This window comes from Mugil cephalus, chromosome 16 (assembly GCF_022458985.1).
Source record: "Mugil cephalus isolate CIBA_MC_2020 chromosome 16, CIBA_Mcephalus_1.1, whole genome shotgun sequence".
Lineage (NCBI taxonomy): Eukaryota > Metazoa > Chordata > Actinopteri > Mugiliformes > Mugilidae > Mugil > Mugil cephalus.
Window position 1 is genome coordinate 5,046,318 of NC_061785.1, and position 16,147 is coordinate 5,062,464.

Sequence of the window (16,147 nt, forward strand, 5' to 3'; positions counted from 1 at the left end):
CAGAATTAACTCTTCAAAAATAACACTCATGGCCTCGGAGAGTGAGTGTATTAGTATATTCTCCATAAAAGCCGAAAAAGTCTGTTGAAATATGCAAAACCGCTGTTTATAAGCTACAGTGTTTGAGATGTTTGGCATCCAGTTAAGCCCCGCCCCTCAAAATACGTCACATTGTTTACAAACCTTGAAGAGGCCTGTAACGTCGCCCATCTTACGTCTTACGCCTCCAATTTCACTAGATCCCAAACGGACCCTTCAGTCCATAGGGATTAAAATACTCGAGTAAACTACACTACAATACCTTAAGTACTTTTACTCACTAGAAACCTGTAACTCCAGGCTTCATTAGATTAGATTAAATAAAATGCAGTTTAGCATCTAACCAGAAGTGCAATAAGCAGTAAGTGGATGTAGCATAAATAGTTTGGTATATAAAGAGTATGGTACAGGTTGTTTTTATAGCATATGGACAATGTTTTAGCCTTAGCACCCAGTAGTTCACGGCTTAAGCTTCTCTTAGAAAGAACTCTTCCTTTACTCATTCTGCATGGCTGGATTTGACTCTTGCTGCAGCTACCCCTACTCTTTAGCCTCGTCCTTGCTTTGCTGTGTCACGCCTGCAGGATGTAAGGCAGCATATGTTTGTCTTCAGCTATAATCTTTTGCCTTCATCTCACAGCTGTGTTCAGATCACATCGAGATGTTCTGCTTTGCTTTTGAGGCCGTGCATGTTTAAACGTTGACGTCTGGTTGATTATTTTCTTCTTCTTCTCTCTTCCCTCATTTTTATCTCTGCCTCCGACCCAGGAACATCCGAAAGGGAAGGTACGATTCCAGCTTTCAGTCCTGATCCCAGCGCCGTTCCTTCTGTTCGTTATGTCAACATGAAGCCATCTGTTTTTTTGTTTGTTTGTTTTATATAAAACTCTTCTCATTATTTCCTTAGTTGTTCCTTTAGCTTTATTTTTGCACTTTTTTAAGTTATGGTGGGGCATAAAGCTAACTTTATATAGACTTATACTAGTTTAATTATTTAATTAATCTTAGTTTGCTTTACTTTTACTTATAGTGCATGCTTATGGTTAAGAGTCTCTGTGTTGTTCATTTCATAAGACTTTAAATAATAAAAAGGTAAACAACTTGTATGTTTTTTGTGATTATTTTCTGAATTTAAATACTAGTCGCTACTTTCTTTCCTCCTCATCTTTTGTTTTTCTTCTTCACTCCTTCATGTCCAGATCTTCGGGGGTTTGAGTCGTCTCTCTGCGCTGCCCTGTCTTCCTTCACACTGTGTGCAAGTCAACTCTGAGAAGACTAAAAAGCAAAGATGTCTTCCGCTCCAGACTCTTTACGTTTCCTTTTCTGACTTTGCCGACCACGTCCTCGGCCGTCGGACGCCCCGAGGGACTCACAGATCTAAACAGAGGAGGGCATCAGGGATCGTCTGGTTTTGATTCATCTCTTTCTTCTAGACACCTTTTTTTTCCAGCCTTTTTGGTTTCCAGCTGATCTTCTCCTGCACTGACTGTTACTATGCTTCACCCCTTTAAGTGATGTCACGGTAGAAAGCACTTCTCATAACCTGGACATTTTTAATTGAAGCCTCAGCCACCTCCTCTCAGTGGTGTGAATTTACCTGCAATAGTATAAATATCACCAAAAACTGAATCTCGTCATGTGTAGATGAAGGTTTTTTTTTCCTTTACATTCCACAGTAAAAGGCTGTAACGTCTAATCTTATGCTGCCTTTTCCTTATGAGACAGTCTTAAACCAGTGCTTCGACGTCATATAACGTATGAATGTACAGGACTTTGTACTTTACTCCAGCCTCCGGTGTTCTGAATGTCTGATCCCGCTGTATGATAACATGTAATCTGCATACAAACTATATGCATACAAGTATGCTGAAAATACATGGGTGCTGTTGTATATAGTGTCGTTTAGACAGCAGTGACTCACTGCCGCTCTAAATGGAAGCACAAGCCTGGAGACTGAGACTGAAAAATGCTCGTTTTGTGAGCATGTTGGTCAAGTTCAGTAAGAAACGTGAGCTCTTTTTAATATCCAGATGTCGCAGTTAAAGCCTTTGCAGAGATTTTGAAGTTTCAAGTAGCAAAACTACGACACAAAACAAAAATTTCTGAGCTCAGATTTATGTGGCGGCCCTGAAGGTCAAAGCAAGACAACATTCCAGAAAACACAACGACATTTCAGAAAGCACGACATTTCAGAAAACACCATGACATTACAGATGTCACAAGATTTCAGAAAACACATCGATATTATAGAAAACAACATTTCAGAAAATACAATGACATTACAGAAAACACAATGACATTTCAGAAAAGTCGACATTACAGAAAACACAACAATGTTACAGAAAACACAACATTCCAGAAAACACAACGACATTCCAGAAAACATGATATTTCAGAAAACACAACGAAATTTCAGAAAAAACGACATTTCAGAAAAACACAACAACGTTACAGAAAACACGACAATTCTGAGAAACGCAATGACATTCCAGAGAACACAACAACATTCCAGAAAACACAACAACATTACAGAGAACCTACCGATATTATAGGAAACACAACATTTCAGAAAACATAACGACATTCCAGAAAACACAACAAAATTTCAGAAAACACCACATTACTGAAAACACAACAACATCACAGAAAACACAATGATATTACAGAAAACACAACATTTTAGAAAACACAACGACATTACAGAAAAGAAAACAACATTTTAGAACACACAATGACATTAGAGAAAACTCAACAACATTACAGAAAACACAACGATATAACAGAAAAAACACATTTCCGAAAACAAAACGACTTTACAGAAAACACAACAACAACACAGTTTTCTGTGATGTAATGTTTTCTGAAATATCGTTGTGTTTTGATCTTCATGGCCACCGTAGATTTAACACTGGATGTCTCAGATTAACAGATAGCTACCACTGCGTACTCCCCTCTAGCTGAGGAATTAGATACTTTAAATAGTTTATTATTTAATTCTGATTCTACATAATAAGCAATAAATATGCACATTTAAAAAAAAGAAATAATATTAGAAAAGTGTAAAGAAAAACAAACAATATTTTCCCTTTAAAATAAAAGTATTATTAGTGGTTCTGCAGCTTTTAATAAATCAGGTTGCGAGGATTAATTATACTCCCGTGGTTATAAATGAAGCCTTGTTTTACTATTAACGATTTACTGAACTAGGCAACGGTGCAGGAGCCGGAAGAAATAATCAAAGTTACACTGCCAGTCGAACAGTTGCATTAATTAAAGGGATATGCTGACATTTTGATCTCCTTAGTGACGATTCCTCCTCAGCCTCTGACATGAAATTAATTAATAAAAAGAAAAAAAAAAGTTTTGGTTTAATTCAGTCTTTTATTAGCATGTAAAGGTTTGTCGGCTGAATTACAAAATGCCAGCGTATCCCTTTAATCGCTCTTTTATTCCGTATACACTGTATAAAAGTAACACTCAAGGCAGACTTGGCTGAAGAGCTCAGGTCCCGCTGTGTTTACCATTTGTGTGATCACACATTCATGTAGTTGGACTCGTTAAAATGAATTCTGACACCATTCATATCGTGGAGTCTTACGGTTGGTGACCAGTGTTGAATTCACTGTACATACGTATATTGCTGTATATTAAAATACATATTAAAACGTCAACGAACACCATAGAAGACTGTGTGATCATTTGATGTGTGCCTCTTGTGTAAATCCAGTGTATGTAATCAACTTTACGTGACTAAAAGCTCAATTAAGACGCAAATTTAAATTCAGATTAGACGCTCTGGTGGACCATTTTTGGCCCGCGAGCCCTATGTTTGACAGCTGTTAACTTAGACTTTAATGATGTTCATAGTAGCTTAATTGTTTCAAAATAATGCTGTGCTGTGTCCACTTCTCTGACTAAAACATTAATGCATTAATGTTTATTGCATCTCTGAACAGGTTTTCAATGATGCTTGCTATCATGCAGTGGATGGACACAATTTTTTTTAACATAACTGATACTGAACTGCAAGTACATTTTAAAAAATCACCTCTATTCATGTCAGCGACAGCTACAAGTCCAGCGAGGAACCATAAAACTCAGTCAGCTCCTGAATGTGAAATACTGTGCTTGATGTTAGCCTCCTAACACCCCGACGTTACCTTTTAACACTTTAATGCGACCAGCTGCAAAAGAACAGTTTTATGCGACTACTGTTGTTTCAGACCGTTTGTTTTAATTATCTCTGTCTCACGGAGGCTTTTGCCACCAAACACCCGACCAAGATCAACAAGCAGATTCAGGAGGTGAAGGAGGTGGGAACACAAATCCCCCGAAAAACCTCAACTGACGGATGGTCTGGATGAAAGTTGTGTTTCTGTTCACATGTAGATGCAGTAAATAAACATAATAAATGAACAAAGTAAAGAGTAGAAGGAGAAACTTTCATACAGGAAGAAATTTCTTCCATTTCCAATAGTCGTCTTCCACTATGACAATAGTTATTTAAGTTTTGCAGGGAAATAACATCCGCAACTCTTTGTCACTGAGACAAATCTGGCATAAGGCTGGTTTAACTTCAAACTTCATTCATTTGTAAAGCGTTGTTGGGCATTTGTGAGATCAAGGTTCACATTAATGTGGATATGACTTTATTTTTCCTTTATAAAACCTCAACAAACGTCAAAGAGAAACACTGACATTTACCTCATCACATATCAGGGAGAAATCAGTTGACATCCAGTTCTTAATTTTAATCTTCTTCTCCCATAACTTTATCTGTATTTGTTCACTTAACTGTTAATCTAACTTTATTCTCTGTTATTGCCACTTCTCTACGGGTGAATATTGGTTAGATGTAGCAAACATGGCGCCCATGAAACACGTGACCAGCTCAGAACCAATCAGCATAGAGGGAAAGATCAGACGGTCCATTCCCTAGTTGACCAGACTCTGTCTAATATATAACAGAGAATGACAATGAGATTGTGAAATAAGCAGCAGCTGCTTGATGTTTTAAAAATTTCTGGTAGAGAATGAAATGAATAATGTTCAATATTAAAGTTTTTCTCCAAACATCTGGGATCTGGGGAATAATTTTTTGAAAAAATGCCCCATCTAACAGCAGTTTGATGCTCAGGGAAATATATTTCAGTTCTTGTTGACAGGACGGTGCTGAGACCTAGACGGAGGCCAGTAACTCCCCATCGCCCTCCTCCTCCTCCTCCTCCTCCCCCAGCACATGTTGAAGCAGGACATCATCACGAGGGGCAGCGTACTCCGACAAGTTCGGGATCCCGGACACGACGCAGCAGCTCAGGGCGCTGCGGTAGATGTCCATGTCACACACCTCCGTCCACTGATCGGCCGTGGCCTCGTAGCACTCCACATCGTAGGTGGTGGTCACGCCGTTGAAGCCCCCGACGGCGAAGAGGCGGCCCTCCAGCACCTCGATGCCAAAGTTGCTGCGCGGAGTCACCATGGGGGTCACGTTGTTCCAGGTGTTGGTGTGGAGGTTGTAGGCCTCGACGCTGCGCAGGCGGTTGGTTCCATCAAAGCCACCGACCTGTGGAGAAAAAAGACAAGTTCATCCTTATGTTTACTGTTAATTAATACACGTCCAGCGGCGTCAGTCTGAGCCTATTAAAGCTTTTAAATGTGGTATTTATGTGACTATTTCTGTGTGCACTCACAGCATAGACCTGATTTGCATATGCAATGACTCCTAATCCGCTGCGCCGGCTGTTCATGAGCGGGATCATCGTCCACTGGTTCGTCGCCGGGTTGTAACACTCGGCTGTTTGCAGACACTCGTTTCCATTGAATCCACCACAAATGTAAATCTGAGGATAAACAAGACCATTATTAAGTGAATATTCTTTTTTCCTACTGTGGTTGTACAACATCGTACAATTTGGGGTCTAGTTTCGACATATTTAATAACTTATATAACTTACAAATGTATGTAATCTTCTATAGTTTCATACATAAACTCATATAATGTCTTTAACTGATTTATTATACACAGTATGTACCAAATATCTCCATATCCACATTTATTACATTACATACGTATTCTAGTACATTGTATATCTTATTGTATATATTTATATATTTTATATGTATTTTTTCTATATTTTCTTCATTTTTTATACTTATTATAAACACTTTTTTATATATATTTTATATATTTTAGATATATATACTTTGTGCATTTTTATATATTTTTGTATATTTTATTTATACTTCGTATATTTCATCTATATTTAGTATTTTTTATATATATTTCATATATTTATATATATATTTTTTTATTTGTATACTACTTATATTTAATTTGTTAATATATTTTTTATATCTTATATATACTTTGTACATTTTTATATTTCTATATTTTATATTTTTCATATACTTTGTAATTTTTATTTATTATTGTATTATTTGTATACTATTTATATTTTGTATATTTTTGTAAATATATTTTACATATTTTATATGTATACTTTGCACATTTTTGTATTTATATTTTTTACATATTCTTTGTAATTTTTATAGATTTTGTATACTTTATTTATACTTTTTATTTTTTATCTAAATTTTGTATAATTCCGTGTATACTATTTTTATTATAGATTTTGATATTTGATGTTGAAATTCAATATCCAGTGGCATCATTATTATAAGAATTATGTCATAAACTCTTCAGAAACAGGTCGATGAAGACGTTTAGTCTCATGCTAATCTTTTCCAAAAGCTCAAAAAAAAAAACAAATATGGACCTTGATTTCTTTCTCACAGTTTGTTTTTCTTTTAACAAAAATTTTGCTGTTTGGATAGTATAGATCTAAAAATAAATAAATAAATGAAACTGCACCTTGTAGTGTTTGTTGAAAACATTTCATTTTAGTATCTTCTTTAATTCTGAAGACTGGTGTTGGGGGGTTGGAACATCTGGACTGTTCCACTCACCTTGTTGTGAAGTGTCGTGCAGCTGGAGTCGCTCCGTTGCTCGTGCATTGGCGCAATGAGGCTCCACTGGTTGATCTCGGGCCGGTAGTACTCTGCGGTGCTGAGCCGGGCGTGTCCGTTGTAGCCTCCCAGCGCGTAAATGCACCCGTGCAGCACAGCGACGCTCACGTAGCAGCGGCGGTAGTGCATCGGTGCCACCTCGCCCCAGGTGCGTGTGTTCAGGTCAAACCTGCGAGTGCTGCTGAAGTGCTCCACTCTGTCGAAGCCACCGACGCAGTAGACGTACCCGTTGAGGAAGGCCGCGCCGTGGTACGCGCGGGGCGGCTCCAGAGAGTTGGTTACGTTGATCCATCGATCAGCCCGGACATCATACGCCTCCATGCCGTTGGTTGGATCACCGCCGCTCCAGCCCCCGATGGCCAACAGGATGGAGTTGGGCAGGCGAGGCCGGGAGAAGGGGTTACAGAGGCGGGTCACGGTGGAGTCGCTAGTGAGGACGAATATGATTTTGGTGGCGTCGGCGAACATGCGCAGGCATTCAGGGTTGTTCTTCACCAGCTCAATGGACAGTATGTTGGTGCTGATGTACTCTGCGCTCAACAGGCCCAGCCGGACCTACCCCGAAAAAAACAGGATAGTTTTACTCTACATGCAGCAACATTGACAAACTGTTTGTAATTTCCCGGAAACACGAGTTAAAAACGTTTATGACTCATCCTGCACATGGGGGCGTGCACTGCTACTTTTACTAAACTAGAACTAAGCCAGAAGACTGCTGGGAAACTGTTCAGTGGACAAGTCAGACCAAAGTAGTTTTGGTTAAAGGACAAACATGGAGAATAATTTTTATGCAGCAATGTAGAAAATCCTGAGGGCTGCAAACACTTTTAACACTCAGGCATCAGTTGAGTCATCAAGGACAAAAATGTCCATAAAGCTGCTATAAAAACTTTACTGATTAACATTAATATTTTTCAATATAGATCCCTTAAACCACTTCAGCACTTTACAAAAAAACAAAACAAAACAAAACAAAAAAACAATAATTTTGAAGGTTTTAACCCTTTAAGTTCCAGTTTGATTGGATTTTTATGAAAAAATAAATAAATAATGTTTCAAAAAACCTGATGTTCCGGGGAAATTGGGCATTTTTTCCAAATCAGTCTTGGATATGACATGACCAAGATAATCTAAAATATTGATCTGAATGCATTTTTAGTTTTTGTGCAGCATCAGGTTTAAAATTTGTTACGTTCTTGAGTCATTACCAGAAAAAAATGTCCCATTGACTCCCGTTATAACCACATTTTTTAATCTCACAGACATAACACAATATAATTATTCATTCTGAAATATTTTGACTTCATTTTTGAGAAATATAGTCAAATTTGTCATTTTTATAGCTAAAATTAGTCATTTTCCCCTTTATAGGGCCTTACGCATAACATGTTTATTTAGTTTTTGTGCTTTTGTGTAAGTTGTTGTACCTTAGACAAGAGAGCAACGATGTATAATTCTCGCTCTCTGGGTTCATGTTGGATCCACCTGAGCATGGCCTCATACACTGTGCTCTCCTTCTGCACATTGAGGTTATCTCTGCCGAGGATGTCGTTCAGTTCCTGCGCAGAGAGCTGCAGGAACTCCTCACAGGGAACCACCTCCTCGAAGTGATCGATGACGTAGCAGAAGGCCCTCAGCTGCAGCTCGGGGGAGGCGCAGATGTTGGTGAACTTCCAGATGCCGATGCAGTTCCCCGGGCACAAGTTCTCCACGAAGAAGTCGCAGCAGGTTTGCGCGACGGCCGCCACGTTGAGCTGCTCGGCCGCCAGCATGAGCTCCTGCGCGTTGGCCTCGGTCACGGTGACGGAGCCGGTGTAGGCGAACTCAATGATGAGCTCCATCATGTCAGGAGACAGCCCAGGTATGATGAAGACCTTCTGGCTGTGGTCTGACCAGCGCGTGAAGAGAGCTCTAAGGGGGAAAACATGAAGAAGAAGAGACTATGGGCAAAATTTAGCAACTTGCACGGATGGCAAATGTCTCTGTGCTATTGCATGGTCTAAACTAGCAAAATCGGACGATGTAAGGTGGGAACTAGGGGAATGGTGAAGTATTGTCCGTGCACTGTAGGGCCTTCAAAGGTTTAAGAGGGTTTAAGGCTGCAAAATATGCCAAAACGTAGCCAACTCAGCTAGAGCCCCAAAAGATTGAACTAATCCTTAAAACCCTTGAAAACAATTTCTTCCTAATTCCTCAGGTGTTTTATGTCAGACAAATGGTTAAATGTACATAGTTCCCTTGACTCAACTCATTATGACACCGTGTTTTTTATTATTATTATAAGATATACATGGACTGATCAGCCACAACATTATGACCACTGGCAGGAGAATTAAATAACTTTGACAGTATTTTGACAATGCAGTGTTCTGCTGGGAAACTTTTGGACCTGTGGATGTTACTTAGACATGTAGCACCCACCTAGACCAAACCATGCCCCACCACCCCATAGCAATGACACACTTGATGACAGCCTGATACAGACACACACACAAAAACGCTTTAGGAACAACTAAAAAAAATCCCACAAACAACAACACCTGGCCTCCAAATTCACTAGATTACAAATTGATAAGTATCTGTGGGATGATCCACCTTTCCCTCAACAAATAGGACCCAAAGAACCCCCACTAACAACATTGTTTTGTCCATTCTCTGATGAGCCACAAATGTTTTGGAGGCACAAGGGAGACCTACACAACATTAGCAAGGTGGTCATAATGTTATGCTTGATCTGTGTAGATCCTTCAGCTGTACGTGTGACGTGTCAGATACTCACTGGAAGTACGGGGTGCAGTTGGCCAGGATGATCTTGTGAATTTGAAATTCGACATCCTGGACTTTGATGACCGCGTCACAGAATCTTCTCTCCAGACGGAGCTCGTTAAACACGGAGCTCGGCTTCTGTGAAGTTCTGCCTTGTTTGTTCATGTCGACCGGCTGGGAATAAAATAAATGCAATAAAAAGGAAAAACGCGCAAGATTTCTTTTCGCTGCTGTGTCCCAGGTCAGTTCAGAGTCAAGTAAAGACAGAATTGTGACACTGCTGTGACATCATACATGGTGGTTCTAGAACGGAACCTCATCAACATCATCATGAAATCTTTCTGGTTTTGTTTTATTGTCGGGATTAAATATTAAATAAATATTGTATGTGCTGTATGTTTTAATTTGTCCTGTGTGTTAAGGTCTTGATGACATAAAAACCTGGCTCGCTCTTAACTTAAATTAAAAAAAAAAAAGAAGAAGCCCCCCTCTGTAGATCTGGCGTTCCTGGCCCATTTATACCAACCATCACAAATCTGGGGTCTGTTGTTTATGTTTAATTTTTTTTTTTCATATGGCTACAGCTCATTTATTAGCAAGTCAGAAAGTCATGCCTGGTCAGTGTATTGATTTAAAATTCTCATCTCATCTCATCTTCCACCTGTCCAGGGTACATCAGCCTATCGCAGGGCTAACACAGAGACAAACAACCATTGGCACTCACACTCACACCTAGCGTCAATTTAGAGTCACCAATCAGCCTAACGAGCATGTCTTTGGAGGTGGGAGGAAGCTGGAGTATTGATTTAAAATTATTTTATTTTATTCGTTTTTAAGTGGGCCCTTGTGGACTCTGAGGTCCTCCAGTATTGACCTTTTAACTGTTCCCAAGGCTGAAATTTTTTTTTTTTTTTATTGTTTCGGGGCCACGCCTGTGGAACATCCTGTCGGAGGACATCAGGGCCACTGAGAGTGTTTATGTTTTTAAGGGCAGACTAAAGACCCACGTTTTTAATTCAGCTTTTAACTGAGTCCCCTTTTACTCTCTTAATTATTTATGCTTTTATTATTTATCTGTCTATTTATGTATGCTGTTTTTACTGATGTAATTGCTCTTCTTTTTAAAAAAAACTAACAAAAAAAACATATGTTGTTCTTATTGTTTGTTCATTCCTTTTCTAGTGTTATTCATAATTTACTCTGTTGTTTCTTAGTTTCTATCTCCACTGTTTTCCTCATAGGGTTTGGTCCTGCTCTGGGGGCGGGGTGGTCTTTGTTGGTGTGGACGCCTCCTAAAGAACAACATTTCCTCACTCAATGCACAACCCTACTCTCTGTTTTTAATGTAAAGCACTTTGTGTTGCATTTTTTATGTATGAGAAATTTGATTTGATTCACATGTGACAATCGATGCTGTCTAAATAAAGCAGGTATGTCTCCTATGTTCCAATTTTAGTTAAACTAATGGTGCACTGAGCGATGCACATCTGTTCTGAACAACCCAGTAAATATTTCTAAATATTTACGCAAAGTCAAGTGTGTTTCTTCAAGCCTAGTTGTGAACATGAAGATCTGCACATCTGTGAACCACAAAACACTGTTTGCAAAATACACCGTTTTATAGATGAAATAAAACTGGTGATTTCTGTCTTTATTTCTTTACAAAGAGAGTAGGTGGATACAAATAATAATACAACCAAACAGAGGGGAAGTAAAACCTGCACTTCTGTATCTGTTTACTGGTGCCGAATTTACTCTGAGCTCTCCTCACAAGTGTGACTGTCCGACGTCCCCTTTGTCCCTGGGCTGCCTCCAGTTAGCGAAGAAGGACTCCTCGTAGTCTCCCATACCTTCAAACTCAAGATCAGGAGACCCGGAGGCCAAAAATGCAGCTTCTTCTGGTCCAAAAAAGTCCTGTTAGAGCAAAAAACATAGAATTTAGATGTAAAATGTGCCAGAGCAAAGTTCTCTTTACTGAGAATATATCACACATAAAAATCAATATTTTTAATATGGATAATTTTTCAATATTTTTAGTCATTGAAAAAAAAAATGTCTCCATTTATCCCTTCACTAGAATATGTTGTGTTAATGTGCATTTAAAGAAATTTAAATTTGTGGGGGAAAACTGTGAAGGAAAATTAAAAATATATAAAAAAAATGTCTAATCAAGGAAAGATTTTGCGACCCCTACTGCAGTACCTCCACGGACCTCTAGGGTTCTTCTCTGTTGAATACTTATGGTGTGTAAACTATAAACCCATGGCTGTATTAAAATAAATGAAATTTTATGTGCGTTAATCTCACCTCATCATCCAACTCTAAGTACGTTTCTGCAAATGCCAACATCTGTTTTTGAGTGAAGGTCTGGTTGTAATGTTCGAACGCTTCCTGTTTAAAAAAACAAAACATCACAAAGTCAGATTTTATCACACTCATCAAGTTGTGTCTCCTCAGTTTTGTGTTCCTTGATGAAATAAGGCACATTTTTACTACTTTCTTTTACATTCACACATCTATCCCTGCATTAAGTTTAGGTTTGATGTCACTGATGTTTCGTCTCACCCTCCTCGGTGTGAAGTGGTCAGACCGGAGCCCCCACTGTTGACTGTAGGCTTTGTAATAGAGCAGGTTCTGCTTCATGATCTGATCGTCAGGCTCAAACAGGAAGTAGCTGTGGGCACACGGCACAGCTCGAACGCCGTCGTTCACTGGTCCAAGAAGAAGAAGAAGAAGAAGAGGAAGAAGAAGAAGAAGAAGAAGAAGAAGAAGAAGAAGAAGAAGAAGAAGAAGAAGACGAAGAAGAGGAGTGATGTAAACAAGAAACATCGACCTGGACCCCTTGAAGTAAACCTCTGCTGACACTGAACTTACGCTTATAGTAGGCGAACTGCAGGTAGTGGTAAAGATTTGGGACAAACCTCTCCACAAAGTAACCCCCAACGCTGGGCTTCAAGTGTTCTTCACACTTCAGCTTACACCTCAATACGTCAATGTAGACGTCTGTTGAGAAGCAGATCAGAGAATATTGGGTTTTTATGACTGAAAATGAATAGAAACCAGAGCATATATGGGGCTTATGACTGTGACAGCGGTAGTTCTATCACAGGTAAGGTAGCTGCTATAACCTCCTGAGGCCCAAACATTTGTTTGGAACGCATCTGAATTTATTTAAGATAAGATCTTTAGGTATTTGGGATTAAGAAGTATAAAAATAAGCAGCATCTTCGAAGAAGTTTTTGAAAAAATTAGGTGAACAACGGGATTATTTAACAATTTAAGTCACCAATGTGTAACCAAAATATAAAACAGTTTATTTCAATGCAAAAGCAAAACTGGAAACATTGAAATCCCAACGTCCTCAAATGAGTACTTGTGAATTTGTTAAATTTTCATGTCATATCAAACTAGAAAAGTTAATAAGCATAAATAAACAAGTGTATTGGCTCTTTGCTGGCAGACAAAAGTGTCTCCTAATGAAGCAGAATAAGCTGCAGCAAACCTAAAATGTAATGTCCTCATATGAGGACGCTGGGTCTCGAGAGGATAATGATTGAATATTTAGAGACGTCACAGGCAGGTTGGAGAGTGATGCATTCAGGTAGGAGTGGATAACTGCAGGAGGCCATGAACAGCAGCACGGCTAAACAGTAACAGTAGCTAAACAGTAGCAACTGGTGTGGCAACTTTATTTGTCCTTTATTTGAAGTGTCGATCAATAGCAAGATAACAAGTGACGATGTGACATAGGAAATAAGAAATGATGGATCAAGATTATTGCTCATTTTTTTTTAGTCTATTTGAGGTTATGACTGAAAACTGCATCCTGACCTGCTACGACTGCGTAGAAGTCCCCGTCTGCTAAGAGATGACCGATCAGCCCCTCGCAGTCGGCCTCACAAAGGTCGTACTCCTGCAGGTAGAGCCTCAGAGCTTCCTCCAGGAGTTCAACGCCGCTGCTGTAATCGCCCGAACTGACCAGCTTCACTCCACTCAGAAAGGAGGCCTGGAGGGGGGGAAAGGTAGACGCTGAAGCAAAACACAGGATGTTGCAGCAGATGCCTTGGAAGGTGTTTGTTGTAGGTAAACCATAGGCCTAGCTTTAGCATAAATAAATACAAACAGTGTGGCAAACGCTGCTGTTGCATCCAACCAAACACATCTATAGACTTTTCTTGCACACGCCACATGTTTGGAAGCTCTGCACAGATTTCAGGTCAGAGGAAAGCGATGGCTGCTTTGAAAGTTTGATCATCATCATCTCGTTGAAGACGAACAATAACCTGAAAACGCTTAGTGGCCTACCCAGTTTCCAAAAGGACTCTGGCTCATGCAGATGATGCTTTTCAGACTGAAGTCAACAGAGGGCATTATGAAACTGGATCAGACAGTGGTCGAGCCTCCTCTCACCTCGTAGGGTCGTTGCTCGTGGTCGATGAGGAAGCCGCTCAGGTCGTACTGACTCTTGTATTCCTCCATCAGCTGCTGCATCTCCTGGTCCTCTGGGTTCCTCTGCAGGAACGTGTAGGCGCATGGGACGGCTTTCTGCAGGTTGTTCAGCTGCACACACAAATGTCCTCTGCTTTAATTTTTTTCCAAGAAGGCTAATGACAGATAATCTACTGCAACTGTAATGATCAAGAAACATCTCCTCACTTAGCTGATCACTCTTTATTTCCTTCCTCACCTTTGCATGGGATGGCAACGCTGGGATCTATTCTTTACTTTTGTCCTACGTGTGATTAGTTCTACAGCGAACCTTATTTCTTGAAATGGACACTTAGATATAATTTCATTCATTATAATCTAAACGTTCTTTAGAGCTTTAATCATATATTTATTTTCTTTCAGATTTCTCCTCCCATTTGTGTTTTTTGTAGTCTTTATTGAATCCATAATTTAAGCTCAGAACTTTTAAAAAAATAAAATATATAAGTTTGATGTTTGATTCTGAGTCTTGCATTCTGGACGATTCCACATGATGATGATAAATGCATGAATTGAATAAAATGCAATGTATTTGTATGTAGCTTGCATTTAAGTGACAGTCAGTGATTTGTCACTTATAGTCTCAGTGGAGGATAATGAAAACAAGGCAGTTATATGTTCTTGTGTAGTCATCCCTCACCTCCGAGTGAGCAAAGTGCAGGTATCTGTAGGGAGATCTTCTGTCGAAGTCATCCAGGATCTTTTTGCCGGGTGGAGGGAGCCGCAGCCCGGGGAAGCTCGCTCTGCACCTCTTCTGACATGACGCTCTCATCATAACGTGCCAGTGCACCCGGAGCTCAGGGTCCCCCGTAAAGGACGGTCCGTCATGTTTACTCCTGTTACAGTGGAGCGCACAGTGTCTCACGCTGTCTCTCAGGAGCCGATGCAAACGCAGACTTAACTCCAAGTACTGGATCGACCCGGTCCAATTTCCTGCTGCGTAATTATCCAGCGCTGTTCCGTACGCGGCCGTGAGGGGCATGAGCTCCTCCTCGGGGAAGTTTCTGAAGTTGTAGTTTTCATATTGCGCCGCTGACATCACAACAAAGGTCACAAAAAGAAATGTACGCTTCAAATCTCCTTTTGCGCATAATGTGACCATGATAAGATGACATCCCCCTCACTCCTTATTATGTCTTCTCCTGCTTTCCCTGTGTCTGAGCGGGGGTCTGCTGAAGCGTTTAGGGGTCTGTGGGAATTCCGGTATTGGGACTTTAACATGTTGCTGTCTCGGGTTTCTCGGCGTGGGCCTCCAGCTGTCACCGCTGTGCTTCTTTATTTGGCACAAGAATAGACGTGCGTAAAAGTTACTACTATAGTCGAGGATGTTTGTGCCAACAAACAGCCGGCAGCCGGTTTTATTTTCACCATCACAACCAAAAATCACATTTCTTTTAATATAAATCAAATATAATTCATACGTTAATTGCAGGGTTTAGTAATGTATCATATATTTCTGTTAATATATGGTTAGATTTTTTGAGCGTAAATCTGTTTGTGTGCTTTCTTCACTTTTAAAACGCATGCATACTCAAACTTTCTCTCATATCACTAATCCACCAAAATTTAGACTCTAGCTGTTTATTTATGTGAGCAAACTGTCTTTTATTTCTTTTTAAATGCGCCCTGGGTGCCACCGTAGCTCTGTGCACTAACGAAGACATCCTCTTCTCGACGCTGGATGCGAAGCTGATGAGGTGGACAGATTATAAACTTCACGGCATTAATGAAAAAGCTGAAACTTTTGAGGCTCTCGAGCTACTTTACGGCCCAGAGAGACCGATCCAAGAAGGCGGACCTCTCTCAGTCTTCTCATCCTGCGTCTGCA

General features: G+C 39.9%; 3 protein-coding genes across 6 annotated transcripts in view; 1 reads left to right on the forward strand and 2 right to left on the reverse strand.

The window, feature by feature from the left end:
- The window catches only part of adam11 (ADAM metallopeptidase domain 11), a 33,005-nt gene extending 30,330 nt beyond the window's left edge, over positions 1–2,675 (forward strand). For 2 of the 4 annotated variants that reach the window (XR_007114512.1, XM_047610038.1), the window contains exons 26-27: positions 808–825; positions 1,239–2,675. Coding sequence is in view for 2 of the 4 variants with exons in the window: in XM_047610038.1 (XP_047465994.1) it covers positions 808–825; positions 1,239–1,254 (34 nt within the window). In the remaining 2 variants the exon portion in view is untranslated. Of the gene's footprint in view, positions 1–807; positions 1,144–1,238 lie in introns of those variants that run through there. The other 2 variants (XR_007114513.1, XM_047610037.1) reach the window with 1 other exon arrangement.
- A 2,528-nt stretch (positions 2,676–5,203) lies between these two features.
- Positions 5,204–10,077, reverse strand: LOC125022583 (kelch-like protein 10). The gene is made up of 5 exons (XM_047609327.1): positions 9,845–10,077; positions 8,493–8,976; positions 7,006–7,620; positions 5,730–5,879; positions 5,204–5,602 (listed from the first exon to the last, which is right to left on the reverse strand). The coding sequence occupies exons 1-5, from the start codon at positions 9,994–9,996 to the stop codon at positions 5,219–5,221; spliced, it is 1,785 nt and encodes a 594-aa protein (XP_047465283.1). The 5' UTR covers positions 9,997–10,077; the 3' UTR covers positions 5,204–5,218.
- A 1,386-nt stretch (positions 10,078–11,463) lies between these two features.
- Positions 11,464–15,842, reverse strand: LOC125022585 (endoplasmic reticulum protein SC65-like). The gene is made up of 7 exons (XM_047609330.1): positions 14,960–15,842; positions 14,242–14,391; positions 13,663–13,837; positions 12,706–12,834; positions 12,397–12,542; positions 12,139–12,222; positions 11,464–11,745 (listed from the first exon to the last, which is right to left on the reverse strand). Exons 1-7 carry the CDS (start codon positions 15,419–15,421, stop codon positions 11,599–11,601), a joined length of 1,293 nt encoding a protein of 430 aa, XP_047465286.1. The 5' UTR covers positions 15,422–15,842; the 3' UTR covers positions 11,464–11,598.
- Between the last annotated feature and the right edge of the window lie 305 nt (positions 15,843–16,147).

Bases quoted from the DNA above. Each gene is read 5' to 3' on its own strand.
- LOC125022583 (XM_047609327.1), bottom strand. From the start codon at position 9,996: ATGAACAAACAAGGCAGAACTTCACAGAAGCCGAGCTCCGTGTTTAAC. The intron at 8,977-9,844 runs GTGAGTATCTGA...TTTCCCCCTTAG, and splicing joins AACTGCACCCCGTACTTCCA to AGCTCTCTTCACGCGCTGGT. The intron at 5,603-5,729 runs GTGAGTGCACAC...TTTTCTCCACAG, and splicing joins ATGCAAATCAGGTCTATGCT to GTCGGTGGCTTTGATGGAAC.
- LOC125022585 (XM_047609330.1), bottom strand. From the start codon at position 15,421: ATGGTCACATTATGCGCAAAAGGAGATTTGAAGCGTACATTTCTTTTT. The intron at 14,392-14,959 runs GTGAGGGATGAC...TTGTGTGTGCAG, and splicing joins TGCACTTTGCTCACTCGGAG to CTGAACAACCTGCAGAAAGC. The intron at 12,223-12,396 runs GTGAGACGAAAC...TTTTTTAAACAG, and splicing joins ACCACTTCACACCGAGGAGG to GAAGCGTTCGAACATTACAA.